The 16397-nt window shown below is 45.7% G+C and overlaps 1 protein-coding gene across 1 annotated transcript; it reads right to left on the bottom strand.

Annotated features, from left to right (window-relative positions):
• Positions 1-2323: 2323 nt before the first annotated feature.
• LOC125748527 (ribonuclease ZC3H12A) lies at positions 2324-12641 on the bottom strand. The gene is made up of 6 exons (XM_049024781.1): positions 12534-12641; positions 10864-11478; positions 6717-6856; positions 5752-5986; positions 5171-5277; positions 2324-4507 (listed from the first exon to the last, which is right to left on the bottom strand). Exons 2-6 carry the CDS (start codon positions 11442-11444, stop codon positions 3543-3545), a joined length of 2028 nt encoding a protein of 675 aa, XP_048880738.1. The 5' UTR covers positions 11445-11478; positions 12534-12641; the 3' UTR covers positions 2324-3542.
• Between the last annotated feature and the right edge of the window lie 3756 nt (positions 12642-16397).

Here is a 16397-nt window from a genome sequence, read left to right as displayed (position 1 = left end):
GCTATTATTCCAGCCGCAACGAAACGTCATCCGGAATATTACAGGAAACGGATGACTGAAAGCTGCAGGTTCCGCCAGCTGATGCCGCTGCCAGCTGGCAGCTCTCTGCATGCGCAGCGCGACCTGACATGTTCTGCAGCTCACCTCCGGAAAAAAAAGTAATAATAATCTTGTTACATTCTGCCGCTAAGGAATTCCCACCCAAACTGCTGATTTGAGCAGTAAGAGTATGAGGGATCTGGCTTTAGTTATAGAGAGCTCTGGGACCCAAACTATACATTTATACATATTTTTCAGAATTATAACGTTATTAAGTATCCCGTTTAATTAATTTGATGACCCACATGCCGGTGCTCTAAAGAACCCCGTTGATTAAATGGGTGAGGGATCTGCACTAAATGAATGTTCGAGTCATTTTGAGAATAGCTCTTCCTGTCAATGACCTGTCCTTTTGTCCCACGCGTTCGCATCGTACCGAAATCACTCACGCTTCCCACACTCATCTGTGCCATGGCACACATCAGGCATTTTTCTCTTTACAACCTGCAAAAACATTTCCTTGAACAGTAGGTGACCTGCAGATGCCTAAGGTGATAATTAAAGTTATAATGGTTATGAATGGAGCTTTTATTCTTATTTGCATAACTCTTCCCCCAAATGAGGAAATTATAAAAACTTCCTTTCTGGCTACAGCTAACTTGCTCAATAGCCAGGAATGATTAGCGTTTCTTTCCAGAGAAAAGAGTCACTGTTTACTAAAACCGATACGGTGGGGAAATTCTTCCCCCTCCCATTGACAAGGAAGAACAAACCGTGAACTAACCGTCCACCAGGAATATTTACTGACTGAGTTGTAAGAAACAGGCGGTGATTGGTTCAGTGGACTACATCTCTTTGCCTGCGATTAGCAGACGGCCAGTTGATGCCCTGGCCTTGGTAGACCAATCACATGTCTGCAGGCCCTTCAGCGAAGCCCTTAATCTCCAGCTCCAGGAGTGCTGCATGTTGACTAACACTGCACTGTGACCCCCAAAGTGTGGAGAACAATATGGGATCCGCAGAAAAAGCATTCCAGTGTACTCATGCAAGTGGCAAATAAAGCGTATCTGTTTGTTTTGTTGTTGACATCACAATCACGGATTGGCTGAATTGACATGGGCGGAAAAAAAACTGACCCTGAATGACATTACTGCTAGAAACTGATTGACAAGAGAAGATAGCAAAGGCATTGTACATTGTACAGCGAGTCAAAGCAGGAAGTGCAGAGTCGATGGCAACCTGAGACGCCGAGCAGGATGAGCTCAGTGAAAACCTGGCTTAAGTGAAACCCGGCCCACCCCCTCTTGGTTCAGTGCCGGTGTACGCTTCACGCTGGAACGCGAGGCGAGTGCGTCCCAGTCTCTTGTGTTTCCTTGTCAAGGTGATGTTTCAACACTTACTTATCCCGGGGCGACATCGGCACTGTTGGGAAAAGAACTCAGTTGACTTGCTTTGGCAACAGGTTACTCAAACAAACTGGGACTCCTCCCCTCTCCCAGGACAGCTCTTTCCTGACAATCTGCACCTCCCCCCAACAACAAAACTATCCTACCAAGAAATCTTAAGCAACAATAATGTTCCAGAGGCTGCACAGACACTGACAAATCAGTAAAAAAAAAAAAAACAACAAAGTAAATGTGTGCTCGAGGCAAGGTAAGCTGCTGCCTTTATTTTTAGGCAGGACAATTGTGAAAACACTTGACAGTTTTTGACTGATGGAGCCTCGTCATCGATGCCACACTTCACTGCTACGGCGGCCCATTCAGGATTCTCTCTCTACGACACAAACTGGCCTTGCATGTGATGATGACCAACGGTCGCTGGGATTACATATGATCAACTGCTTTAACCCATTTCTCATCAGCTACATTACAAGCTCACATGCAGTCTAGTCAAGTGTCGCACCATCGTGAGCAACTAACCAGGGCTGCAGTCTCTCTAAGCAGGAAATGGTTCGCTTGGGAGGGGTTGCATGTCCGGGGGGGGGGGGGGGCGGTTGAAGTAATTTTTTCGAGCACCCAAGAATTATGCATAACAGACCAGCTCCCAACTGTGGTTTCAAATGCTCAGTTATCCCACTGAGACTGAAATATACTGCAGGTGTTTTAATGTCCTTCCAAGGCTGGGAGGGGAGGGGGGGCTGGGACAGTTCCAACAGAGATGGCAATTTGTCATGCAAGAAGAGGATTAAATATTTGGTGTTGCATTGCCTCCGTGTTATTAGTCTACTCCTTCGTGATCTAGGACTACTGGAAGACGGGGACTGAAAGATAACACATTCAGAGAAAGAGGGGGAATACTTTTATTTGTAAAATGTAGCAACATAGCTGTCCAGTATTGATTAAAATAATTCTAAACATTTTACAATTGGTTCCCAAAACAGAGAACAAAATACCTTTATGCAAAAAATAGTTGTTTTAATAACAACACACATGCTCAGTCGCTCACACCAACACACACACCCACGTCTGTGATTAACACTTGAAAAGTTAATAAATGAACCCCAGGTGTGAATATAGCATCTCGTACTTGAATTGTTTACTCTGTTGAGCATGTGATTCCTCTGTGGGAGAAGAGGGTGGGCTGTACACCGTTGATTAAAGCTTCTGCTTCATGGAAGAGGTCGCATCTTTTTTCTGGCAAAATGGGCTTCTTGGGGTCATACGCAGCGGTGGGGGCTCTTTGGTCGCCGAGGACTCACGCCCCTTTTTTGGGCCAGTGCATTCACACGTGTGATGCTTTGGGCTGCAGCTGCCCAACTAGGCACAGCTCCGAAACGCTTTGGCACACGGTGCCCACCCAGGTTCAGGGAGATCCATCATGGGACACATCCCTCAGAACCACAAAAGAAACATCTAGATTCTAAACCTAGAAAAGTGATAATGCTTCCAAGGTCTCCCCAGTGTTTCTACAGATAATTTGGAGCTACAGGTGTTAAATCTCTTAATGGTGGTGGTTTGACAACATTAGAGTTTCTCTAACGGGTGAAGGCCACACAGCCGGAGAATAGCTTCTGTACTCCTTGCATATTGAGGAGAGGAGAAGGTTGCAGCTACCTACTACCAAGAAATTCATTTGCACTTACAGTAATTGCAATTAAAATGCCGGCTGCAATTAGCAAAGCGCTAATAAAACTATACACTTCTTTAGCATAAAAAAATATAACTTTACATTGTGCTCTATGCAGCCGTTCAGCCAAGATGCACACATTTAAAGGACTGCGGATTAGTACACCCCAATAAGATGCAATATGCATCAACAATCGACATCTCCAGACCGCTATAAGAAATCACATGAGGTCTGGAAGTGACAAGTATGCATCACGTGCATAAGGCTGTACGTGGCAAGAAAAAAAACCAAGTTTATATTCAAACCTTACGAAGCAAAATATCAGACTTCTATGGTGTGCGGAGTCCTTGAAACGACAAAACACGTGTCCAAGCTCGTGGATCACTGCCATGGAGAAGCTGGACTGGCAGACCATCGGGGAGAAGGCATGGAGGTCAGGGAATGCCGCTGTAGGATTTCAGAGACAGGATCTCGGCGGCAAGCTTCTGGGGGTCCAACAGATGCGGGAACATGCCCATGACTTTGTCGACAAGGTAGGGGTTGAAAATAGCCTGCAGCTTCTTTCGCATCTCCTCGCGCTCCACCCCAAAGGAGGCCCGCTGTTCAGGATAGGGCACGACAGGACCCTGTGTATGCTGGCTGAGCATCTGATGGGGGTCAGGGAGGCTACTGGAGGGGCGGGACTCAAAGTACCAGTACTTGTCCTGGCGAGCGACCACCTCGCCTGGCTGGAAGCTGTTAGGGAGACTGCAGGCCTGGCTGTCCTGGGGGTACAGGTGGCTCCTGTAGGTGGAGTAACTGGACTGGCTCGGGGCGGCAAACTTGAGATGGGGGTCGTGGCTGAACTGGTGCATACCAGCAGCCGCCGGCACGTGCGGGCAGCACTGGCTGGGTTGGTACCCATCCGGTCGCTGGGACTCCCCAGACGGTGCAAAACGTCGCCTGGATCTGTCCCTGGAGGAGCAATGCAGCAACCGGGGATCTGCTGTGTAGGGGCTGGAGGGTCCCCGAGACACGTCTGAGTACTGGCTTTCGTAGGAGCCCAGGCCGGAGTCCAGGTGTTCAAGGGAGGAGTCAATGCTGGTCACATAGCCTTGGCCGGCCCAGTCAGACCAGAGAGACTGGCCCCAGTACAGTGGCACATTCTCAGTGACCGGTTGCACTTTCCTTGATGACCAGTGCCCGTCCAGGTTCAACTTCTGCTCCAGCTCCTGTGCCAGAGGCACGGGGGACTGCGAGTGGCTGGGATCCCTCTGGGGACCCTTTTTGGCTTTCTTCTCGTCCTTCAGGGCTGAGAGCTTGGCGTTTTCCCGGAGCTCGTCAGCCAGAGAGCGCTGAGACTGGTTCACCCGCTCCGGGTGGTAAAATTTACACTTGATCCCATAAGTGCACTTCTTTCCTACATGTTATAACAGAAAACCAAATCTCATTTTATATATTTTACACACACACACACACACACACACACACACACACACACACACACACACACACACACACACACACACACACACACACACACACACACACACACACACACACACACACACACACACACACACACACACAGCTGCCTCTAATATGTGGCTCATTTTCATTCCACATACCAGGAACTGATCTAATCTGAAGTTAATTAAAATAGATCTCTGCAAGAACCGAGTCTTTGTTCATCTTTCCTCAAAACCACAATGGTTGTTATAAAGATCTTCTAAATTATGGTTATATTTGTGGAAAAAAAAAAGAATTGAACTCTTTGGCCCCATAGTAGCTGGAGGACACAGTTGTTTATGAACTTACATAGGTTTTGTAATCAAAAACTAGCAAGTTCAAAGGTTCACAACCTAGCAGGGTAAACTGCAGTTAAGTAACACCAGTAGAGATTTTTAACCACCCCTTCAGTGAAGGTCACGCTCCTTACTGCTGCATATTAATGTGGAATTCTGGAGCTTTGCCTGTCATTTTAAGGACAGATCAAGGTATTGCCTGCATCAAAGTCAATTAAATGTCAATAAGCTAATGTACAGATGATATTCTGTGATCAGGAGAGTACAGGACGTCTTACCGTAAGGACAAGCCTGCCGCTTCTGCTCAGAGGCCTGTGGTTTCTTCCTGAGAAAATTATCCAGGCTGGGACCGTGCCGGCCCAGGGGGTCGTCGGGAGGCATGAACCTGAAGGCAGTAGGGGGGCAGGAGGAAACCGTCAACCTCTGTTTAGCGGGGGTGAAACTATGAAGTGTTCTGTAATGACTGGTACAAAAACCAGGTAGCTGTGGCTGTAAGGCATCAATGTATGAATCAACTATTTACATTCAAGATGAAAGAACTGAGATAAGGATATTCAAAGACTAAGAAAAATGGACACTTGGGAGGGGCAGGCTGGGGGGGGGTGCTACTGAAAGAGTGAGCAATGATTCTAGAATGTTCCCAACCACTCCACAGACATCTATCATCACACACACACACACACACACACACACACATGTTTAATATTACTGGGAATAAAAAGCTGCATTTTATAGTAAAAAGTAACCTACATAAACTAATAACTGTTAGAGTTGTAGAATTCATTTAATACTTTTGAGTACCTTTCATGGTAATGAGGCAAGCCTGGTTTGTGCTAAAAAGCCTCTACAGAGCACTTACTTATCATTCACGAATGAGTACATAAGTAGTCTCTCCTCAATGAAGCGTTTCCATTCTGGCCTCTCGCCCTGCAGGTCGCGGTACGTGTCGTTAGACACAATGACCCCATCCGTCTCGTGGGCCAACTTCACGATGAAGCGGTCATCATAGCAGACCACCCGCTTGCCCCCCACGCGTCGTGACGGCGTGAAGACCACGATCTTCTTCTTCTCCAGGTCCCTCAGAATGTGCTGGTCTGTAAATCCCCCCCAGCAGCCCGGGACAAAAAAAAAAAAAAAACATTAAAAAATTGCTGTTTGTGTGTCACAATTAGCCTAAATGGTTGACAATTCTCACAGATGCACAAGGAACGCAAAGCTTTCGCCATGACTCAGCGTCACCCAGACAGCATGTTCCTTTCCAATTGGGCATGAGCAGACACGACATGTCACCTGAGTGCATTAACTGTTTGATCAGGTAGGCGGAAGACTGCAAAAGCTGGCAGCAGCTGACTGTTTCTGAAATAAAAGGCCAATTTCCTGGTGGGGAATTCCCCTGTACAGGCCACAGTGGTTTCCTCCTGCAGACTGCCTTTGGCCTCGGGATTGTCCCTCGTGAAAACTAGTTCACCTGACCGAAAAAGCTCACGAAACCAGGGGCCTGTCAGCAAGACTACTTTCTTGCAACCAGGAAATCATGTGGTTGGCCAAGAATCACTGCGAGACGACAACAATAACAGCAGCGATTTCCCATAAGCCTGCTTAGTGACTGCTTAACAAAAAATACAGGCATAAGGAAACAGAGGGTGAATGTATGCAGAAGATAGTGAGCAAATAAAGAAGTGAAATTAAAAAAAAAAAAAAAAGCATATGCAAACTAGAGAATGGTTTTAGCAAGTATGATGCAGCAAACAAAAACACACAAAACAAAAAGATGTATCCCAGCAACAAGGCTTTTGTCCAACCAGCACGCAAGTTTCATCTCACCTGTAATCGGCACGTCTGGCCTGGGCTGCTCTTTTCGCCATGAAGGCACAAAAACGGTTATTTCGGTGTGGCCCCTTTCCAGGAAGTAGCTGACTGCCAGCTGGATGCCCTGGCAGGAGAAGACCTCTTTGTTCCCGTGGCTGTGGGCCGGAGAGGGAAAAAGCCGAAATCAAATGTCGTTAGCATATTTTTGGCAGGAATGCAATTTCATGCAGTTTTGTCTTATTTTCCATCAGGGCAGGATGTCAGGAGTCTGTCCTTTGGGGAAGGGGGGGGGGGGTGGGTGGGTGTCAGGGGAATTTGACCACTTCTCATTCAAAGAGGGTCGGGAGAACCTGCACCCCAAGCAGAAGCTCGCAAAGGATGATGGGAAAGCATTTCGAACGATCCAGTTGTCACGAGTTCATACTTCAAACCAATATCTGCAGAGGACTCACACAGATATGCTAACAGGGCCGAGAAAGCAGATGTTGAATCAGAGAGTATATTTTGTCCCTCCTCTATGTTTCAGTACATTATCTTCTCTTGCTAGCATGCAAATCAGCGATTCGCAAACAACTCAAAACCCAGAAGGTCCCCCCCCCCCCACCCCCACCTTCTTTGTTAATTGACTAGCTTTAAAATCCTGACATCGCGGTTTGAAAACCTGGTAAATTGATGGGGCTGTAAAACACTGCAGGCAAACACTTGACAGAACATGCACACCGAGGTGAATCCTAATCTTTTATTGTAGAATATATAGGAAAATACATCTGCCAGCTCACCACAAAAACCACAAGAATGTTTTAATATATGGCTTACAGGACGCAGGATGCTTTCTCTCTGAGGACCAGAAATAAACGTGGGGAGGGCCAATCACAAGCAAAAGCACCAGAAAAGAGACATTCCTAGTCATCTGTTTTTGCTGGATACATTGTGTCACCGTGGGGTTTGAAACAGCCGATTGCGCTTTTATACCAGAACAATCACATGCAAGTGGTAACAACGCATCATTATAAGATGTCGTATAAAAAAAAAAGTGTAGCATCTGATGAAATTAGATACATAGCTATGCAAGGCTTGCCTTTTTATAGTAGAAATCTAGAACGTTTTAATATCCTTTAGCATCTACATTTTGGAATAATGAAATATTTCTAATCACCGTTTTTTTTTTTTTTTTTGCAACTTTTCAGTTCTTCCTGGAATAACGTCCATGTATCATTTTAGCAAAAATCCTGTGCGACCCTCTGCGCCGCTGCACAGTTTCAGCTGACCGATCCAGATCTATCAGTGCAGTACGAGGAACGTTCGCTTAGCTTAACGCGCCTCGTCCTGCTTGAGAGAGCAGCTAGAGGCATGTGCTGGGTGTTAAGTGAGGCGGCCCTTGACCTTTTGTGTACAACTGGAGCTTCACCTGTGCAGCTGAGCCAACTACCTGCTGAAAATCATCATCAGGTTCTTCTCTCCTGATAGGCCAACAGGAGATGGTGGAGCAACTCGTGACAGGAGGGTTAGGAAAAGGAGGCGCTAATCACCTTCTTTATGTCACTCTTGCTAGCGTAATCTTAAGCATGTGCGTTCTCTCTCTCTCTCTCTCTTTCGATTTTCCATCAGTCTTCTTTTCATTTCTTCTCTTCTGTCGTTGTTGAGGGCAGATTAGGAGTCAGGTACCCCTCCAGAGTCCATTTCTCCATTAATGGACTTTAACTCGATTGTGTAGCCCTTGGGTGCTTGCTTTTATTAAATAACCATGGTCTGATCAAAAGAGGTCAACGGCATCGCTGTTCCCGCCCGGCAACCTCGAGAACATGCCTGCAGGGCACGTCACTCCTATCTGCAGGCTTGCCTTTGACTTTGTGCCCGGGCATTAGATTATTGGCGGTTCAAACACGACCTTGGCACCAGCAGAGAGCACTTCACCCTTTTGCGGGCTTGTTTACCAGCCAATTGGATATGCGAGAATGTCCCTATATGTGTCCCAAAAGATCCGGTGACATTCTGGCGTATGAACCGGACCTGTTAAAATACAGGGTCTCGGAAGGACCAAGGTGGTGATGCGGTTCTGCCGTCAGAGACAGGGGGCCTGTGTGACGATGGCGTGCGACGCCCACGAGAGGCGGAGCCACGACGCGGGGGCCCCTGCGAAGCACAGGTGCCGGCTTCACCGTCATGTGTCAGGTTTGCTTTTCCACTTTTATGCATCTGTTGATGTAGAAACAGCCCATACTCTGAGACACTGTGTTGATCCTTTGCCCCACCAGTGTTTATATTAAATAGGTGTGTGCATGTTTTTTTAAAATCCTTTTTCTTAAAAAAAAAAATAAATAAAAAATCCACAGGAAAACTCCAGTATTCAGAAGATGCGATTTTTCTGTTCGGCATAGATATTACAACATTTTTTAATGGATATTTCTTAAAAGGACAGAAAAAAAGAGAGCCCCAATGAATGAGATAAGTCAGCTGAATTCCCGCCGCATTCTGCGTGTGAAGCGAACGGCCTGCCACAGAAAGGTGTGCTGACTGAGTGTTGCTGAGCCAGTTTAGCTCTACGCGTCCTAATCCAAGAAGAAAGAGAACAAGGGAGAGCGTCAGCAGCGGCAATTTGCATGTTGAAGAAATGAACTCAGGCAAGTACCGACGTGGGAATGGGGACAAGCAAGAATAGCACCTAGGAGGAGTGGGACGGGCAACAAATATATCTTCTGGGCATGCAACCGCGTCGGGAACCATGACATGATACAGAAGGTCCCTAACCGTGCGGGGGGGGGGGGCAGACCCAGGGCCCATTTTGTTTCCGAACCCGTACATTGAGTAGGTATCATCCCTACACGCACGTGACGGGGAACGAGAACATTAATTCATGATTCATGTAAAATCCACATGCACAAAATGCCAAAGTATGTCAGTTATTTTGTCCACCGACACGTTTTTTTTTTTTTTTTTTTTTTAAAGTCATATGATGAGTTTAACGATTCTTTAAATCCAGTGGGGGGGGGGGGAAAGTAAGCTACAGCTTTCTGCTGAAGTCATATTTTATAATAAGACCATCTGCTTACGCACCAAGCTGCTGACATTCAGAGTTAAGTCCATATGAAGACTCAGTTTCTCCCAACTTCATATATTTAGTGTGACTTGCTCAGCCTGGACACAGCATCTACATTTAAGCTATTCCGTGTTATTTTTAATTAATAATAATAAAAAACTCCAAATATATCTGATTGTTCTTCACTAAAATCCAGCTGTCAGTATCAGTTTACAAATGTGATTGCATCGGCGCCAATTAGAATTAACTCTGGACTTCCGCCGCTAATTTCTCAGCGTTACAGACGCCGACCAGCACCTTTGTGCACAACCGTGTTGTACATTTCAGACGACTTGTGTGGTCTACGGTTAAAAATATCTTACAATCAACTGAAGTATCCAAGTAATCCATGAGATATGTTTACAGAACATTTTAGATCCCTCCCTCCACTTTCTGTAACTGTTTGTCCTATTTAAGGTCATGAAGGGGGGGGGGGGAGCATCTAGAACATGGAGGCTATAGATGCAAGGCAGGGAACAACTCAGGATGGGGCACCAACCCCTTGTAGGGCACATTCACACCTAGGGGCAATTTGGTAACTCCGGTTCACCTCAGCATGTTTTTGCACTTTAGTGGGGGGGGCGGGGAGGAACCAGAGTACACAGAAAAAAACCCACAACAGGGGGAGAACATGCAAACTCCACACACATGCAACCCAGGCAGAGACTTGAACCTGGATCCCAGAGGTGTGAGGCAACAGTGCTAACCACTGCACCACCATGCCGTCCCGCTGCTGCAGCATTTTAAAGCAAAATATTTAAATTATAAATCATTAGAAATGTTCTGTTCAATGACTCACAGGATATTCAAAATATCACCAATATATTTGTGTTACTTATTAATTAGCAAATAGTTAACAATGCTAAACAGGGGCCGGCTGTCAACGCCTATATGGTTCCCCTACACACTTTTCCTAACCTCTTGGTACTATTGCCACAGTTAATAAACATTAGTAGCAAAACATACAAAAAGCTCATTCAGCGGCAAACTGTGACTTGCGCAGAAGGGAGCAACGGGGCTTAGCTCCGTCACGTCATGCATTTAGACGGGCGAACACCTGGAGGTGAATCTCATCGATAAACTCACCTCATGGCCACATTGCTGCCATCGATCACGATGGGCTTCAACATGCTTTCTGGCTCCTTCTCGCCCTCCTGGGCCAGTGCCGGGCTAGATCCCCGCGAAACCAGCACGAGCCCCGGGCCGACAGGCAAGGGGGAAGCCTCCCTGTCAACCGAGGATCCGGCACTGGCTCGGACGAGCTCGCCCAGCACAGCGTTGTTGTCAGCGCCCAGGCCGAGCTTCAGCAGCGCACCGCGTGCCTCCTTGGCGGAGTAGCCTAGCTTGCGGAAGGCATCAACGCGAATCTGGAGCGAATCTGGTTCTCCTACTGGGACCCTCTCGACCTCTTGGTCTGGACTACAGTAGCTGGGGTCCATTCCATCGCCAGGCACACGCGGGGCTTTGGGGTGCGCAGATGCTGCCGGGGGCAGGGTACCGATGGCCAACATGTGCTTCTTGCTGACAGGCGGCTCTACAAAGCCCAAGGTCCATAGGGCTGGGGAGGTACTGTGTGAGTCGGGCCTAACAGAGGAGTCCTCTCCTGGCCAGGCTACGTAATCTACACCCAGGCTTGTGCTTTTTTGCAGGCCCGTGTCAAGGTTCATGGGGTCTTCCTCATCGTGCTTTGCCCGATTGCACCTGGGTCATAAAATCATAGGGAGGTGTCACTTTTATCAGAAGGACCAGCTAATGTACAAGTAGTTGATCTACAAACTGTAAACACAGACCGACATGCTCCAGGTTTTGTCACGCACAAGGTATGCGCTGAATGTTATCATTTGTGGTTTCGGTATTTGGCAAGAATGCAAGCAGCGTAAGCCTGTTGCTACACAAGCATAAAGTTCAAATATTTACTTAAAATATTCACTTCCACTTGGTTGGCTTTTTTGCAAGCTGGAAAAACAGGCCCTTCTCTACAGTCACCAGAAAGATGATTTTAAACAAAAATTTTAAATTCTTGTTTCCCGGTTACTACTAATTAAACTACTAGACGAAAACGATTCCGACAAGTACTATTTTTCAAACAAAGAGTAGAAACACCGGCCGAAAGTAAAATAATAACAAAAATCATTTGTTCATGGTCGGCTTAATAAATTTCCCCAACGGACAGCTTCAACGGGACATCTTATTCATGAAGAATTCAAGGTATTACGCAAGAAATTAATTTCTGATTCATTTCTGTTTCGAAGTGAGAAGGCAAAATGTTACAAAGTAATACCAGCTACGCCTTAATTTCTTTAAGTATATTTTTAATATTTATCAATATGAATTTGTTTAAGAAACAACTCCATTCTCGTAACTTTATACTTTTAATATAAATATTACTTTACACACTCTCGGATATGTGCACTTGTAAAAAAAAAAAAAATAACGCCGGTCCTTCCCGATCGAGGACTTAAGCTAAATACGTGCGCTGGTTGTTATACTGCAGTAATCCGAGTGACTGACTTTCTTAAATGGTCAGATCCACGATGGTAGATTGCAAAATAAGGCAAACTGTTACCAAAACTGTAAAAAAAAAAAATCACGATCAAAATATTTCTGCTTTGCCTACCCACAAAAGACGTAAGAAATTAACAGGTACACGAACTGTACTCTCCTGTACAGACAGAAAGATATCCAACATTTTGTAGTTTCCTAACTACCTAGATTTTAACATATTATTATCAATAACAGATCGTTTGCAAACTTACCTTAGACGACTAAACGCGTCATGTCCCCTCACCTCTTCCGCAGGGACATCTGGCCGCACCTCCGCCTTTATACCGCATGGCACCTGCGAGCCGTGACGTCACTGGCCAACTCCGCAGGCCTTTCCCCTCCCCGGAGCGCTGGAGCTGTTTGGATACAGCGGAGAAACGCAGCATTTCTTTCCGTCTCTTTCCACGCTCCAACGCTTTTTATTAGGAGATTCTAGAAGCAGTTTCTGCGTTTCTTTTGCTTGCGCGAACGTCCCGGATGTTTTCATGTGACTTTTGGAGCCATATTGCTCTCGCCGGCTCTCCGCTGGCACCCAGCCAGCTAGACACAGGGAAACGTTGGTATTAAAAGTTGTTCAGTCATGGAATAGTCTGTGCATAGTAATACTCTTCCCTGCACATTTCAAGAAAAGGCGCTGGCAAATTCTCCGTTTGCATTTATATATATATGCGTACATATGTGTATAGAATATGCCTGGAATAGGTAGAATAAACTAATAACTGATTAACTGATATGTTTGCTGAATTGACGGTAGAGCCACCCGCTAATTGCAAAGAATGTACCAATGGACCGCTGTGTAGTACCACTGTGCATTACATCCCGTCATTATGCACCGACACTTTTCTGGGAACTTGTGTCACAGGAAAATGGCACGGAAATGAGGAAATGGCCCAAAGAGAAAAGGCGATCATTTAATGTGAACACAAACAAAGTTATAACCCACCGTGACTACCTTTCGCCTTCATGCTGTCGTGTAATAATTGAGTAATTTCGACCAATGGGAAAAATATACTAGAAATTATACAAAATATTATTACTGTTATGTTACAATGAAACACGTTTCACGTTTAGACGTGTCAATCCCTAATATGCAGGTAATTTCTAAAATGTACCACTAGATGCCACCACAACACCTCTCTGCACCCCGCTTGGCCATATCCTATTCAAGAGATCCACCAGGACCATCTCCGTGTACGGTTCCGAAGAAGGAATACGGAAATAACAACAACAATAATAGTTAAACATGGCCATGGATTACAGAGGGCTATTTCACGAATCAGGATTTCTTGCTTAGCCAGACAACTTGTCGGATTTAAGGTAGTCTGGGCTAAATGTAAGGGAACGAAAATAAAGTCCATTTAGTCCAGACTACCTTAAATCCAAGAAGTTATCTGGCTAAGCACGAAATCCTCCTTCATGGAATACCCCCCCAGCCTCATATAACATATTCAGTGTCGTAAATTTATAACGTGGTAAGTCGTCCCTAAACAGTGTTTTTAACACCCAATTTTGCATAAGTGTTTGCGTTGTTCCTATTGGGTGTGTTGAAAGGTCAATTCGGGATCAAATGGATTAGTTTGCCACGTAAATATACAAGACTTAAATAAAAGCTTTGTTGGCCAAACACGATGCACGCAGGGTTGCCAACTCTCACGCATCTAGCATAACACAAGCACCAGAAGCGTTTGCTCACCATATAGACGATTTAAAAGGTAATAAAACTGTTACACAGATGTAAATGAGTGTGCAAACTTGTCTTCAAAATCTCACGCCAGCCAACAGACCGCAGTTGGCAACATTGTGCGCATTTATAATGTTCAAGATTCCAGATTCTTCAATTGTCACATACATAGTCATGAAAAGTTACATTTTGAAATCACACATTGAAAAACCCTTATAGCTTCATAAGGTGAATTCTGGAGGGTTATCCTGGGAGGTGGCAATTACACCCCAGCCAATGCATACATTCAGTTCTATATTCTAACTATAAAGTTGTCAGACAAATTCCTCCCATATTTCTGTCATGCCTTGTCATGTCCCTTTTGGAAATCTTTCCCCAAATCTTTTTCATATCAATGGTCCCAAAGAAGTTTCTGTACACAGTCATAAACAGACAAAACCACTTCGCAGGATCAATCAAGTGCTTTTAATATATCACCCATTTAACTGAATTCCATTTTTTCGTTTCCCATTTCAAAAAGCCGGTTGTATCATTATAGCTACCTGCCTCATGCAGCATATTGGGAACCAGGGAGGGTCCTGATGGTGGGGGCAGTCAGCCTTCTTGGGTTGCTTTCCTGTTTGATCACACACATCATGGAGCTAAGAATCTCCGCTAAAAATTTGCGATATACGTAATGACGTTTTGTTATTTGAAAACTAATCTGTCAGTAGGTCTTTATTTCAGAGTAAATGAAGTCTGTCTGTGGTTAGTGTTTTGGTTTATTTTTGCTGAATGTCATATGCGTTAGTCATTCTTTGCTGAAGTTGTCACTCAGTCGCAGCGTCTTTGTGACACGGTTATGTTAGGAAGAAAATATGAGGTTTTGTCTTCCCTCGGTCTCCCCTCTTTGTAAATTATTGTTAATTATACAGGAATCTTCTTTTGCTCTTTGCTAATTTTATTTAGCACTGAAATGTCTGTCTGATCATGACTGTTGCAATGTGGGTTCAGAAAGAATGGCATTTTGTTTTCACTGCAAGTTATGCATGGCTGAGACGACAGTAACACTTTATTCGAGATAATTTGAGATGGGGGTGAGATGCTGACTGAGTCAGGTAGCTCCAGCTAGTGAAGATGGTGCTGGAGACCCAGCAAGCAGAAGGAAACCCTCAAAAAGTCTGTTTTAATGATGATCAAAAGGAGTGATTATTTACAATGAAGACGAAGTGTGGAATGTTAATTACAGAATGTGTGTTGTATAATCAAAAAAGGTCTGGGGTTTGTTTTGCTCTGTTATTTATCTTTTTGGTCATTTTATACTTTTTAATATTGGCTCTATTAGTCAAACAACTCTATAGATGCTTATTAAATCAAGAAATCAACCAAAGGACTGAAGAAGAGGTTAAAAATAAGTTGAATATCAAGTGATACTGGTGTCCCACCTAGGGTGCCCCCTCCCTCATACCCTATGCTTCCTGGAATGGGCCGCAGACTCACCGTGAACATAAACCCGCTGTCACCATGCATCCGTACTTCTTGGAAACCTAGGGGAGCAGGCTGCTGGGGTCGTGAAGCTGAGTCTGAGACCCCTGACTCGCCAGGCTGCTGGGGTCGTGAAGCTGAGTCTGCGACCCCTGACTCGCCAGGCTGCTGGGGTCGTGAAGCTGAGTCTGAGACCCCTGACTCGCCAGGCTGCTGGGGTCGTGAAGCTGAGTCTGAGACCCCTGACTCGCCAGGCTGCTGGGGTCGTGAAGCTGAGTCTGCGACCCCTGACTCGCCAGGCTGCTGGGGTCGTGAAGCTGAGTCTGAGACCCCTGACTCGCCAGGCTGCTGGGGTCGTGAAGCTGAGTCTGAGACCCCTGACTCGCCAGGCTGCTGGGGTCGTGAAGCTGAGTCTGAGACCCCTGACTCGCCAGGCTGCTGGGGTCGTGAAGCTGAGTCTGCGACCCCTGACTCGCCTGGCTGCTGGGGTCGTGAAGCTGAGTCTGCGACCCCTGACCTGCTGTAGGTTTGATTTTTTTTTTCTTTTTCTGTTCTTCGTGTTGATGGGGGCAACATCCGGAAGCGGTTTGCTGCCAGGCTGTTCTTGAGTGTTAGCTTGACTCGGTTCACCTGAGGGTTGCCATATATGGCCTTCAGCACACCCTGTTTAACTACAGTCCAGTTCTCTGGAATTATCCTGAGGTCAGCTGGGCCAGTTCACATGCTTTGGGATTTGAATGTTATATCAGATAAATTCATGGTTCTACTGCTGTCCATAGCAACCCTTACAATGTGCTGTTAACGAAAACATGTCACTGTGGTAATAGCCCATAATTACAGTCTTTTTCCATGTTCAGAGGCTTCTTCTGTTGTTTTGCTTCACACTGCGTTGTCGAGGCATGTGTTGTGACACCCATGTCACTGTTTCCCG

Source organism: Brienomyrus brachyistius, chromosome 9 (genome assembly GCF_023856365.1).
Source record: "Brienomyrus brachyistius isolate T26 chromosome 9, BBRACH_0.4, whole genome shotgun sequence".
Classification (NCBI taxonomy): Eukaryota; Metazoa; Chordata; class Actinopteri; order Osteoglossiformes; family Mormyridae; genus Brienomyrus; species Brienomyrus brachyistius.
This window is presented reverse-complemented; position numbering and strand designations above follow the sequence as displayed.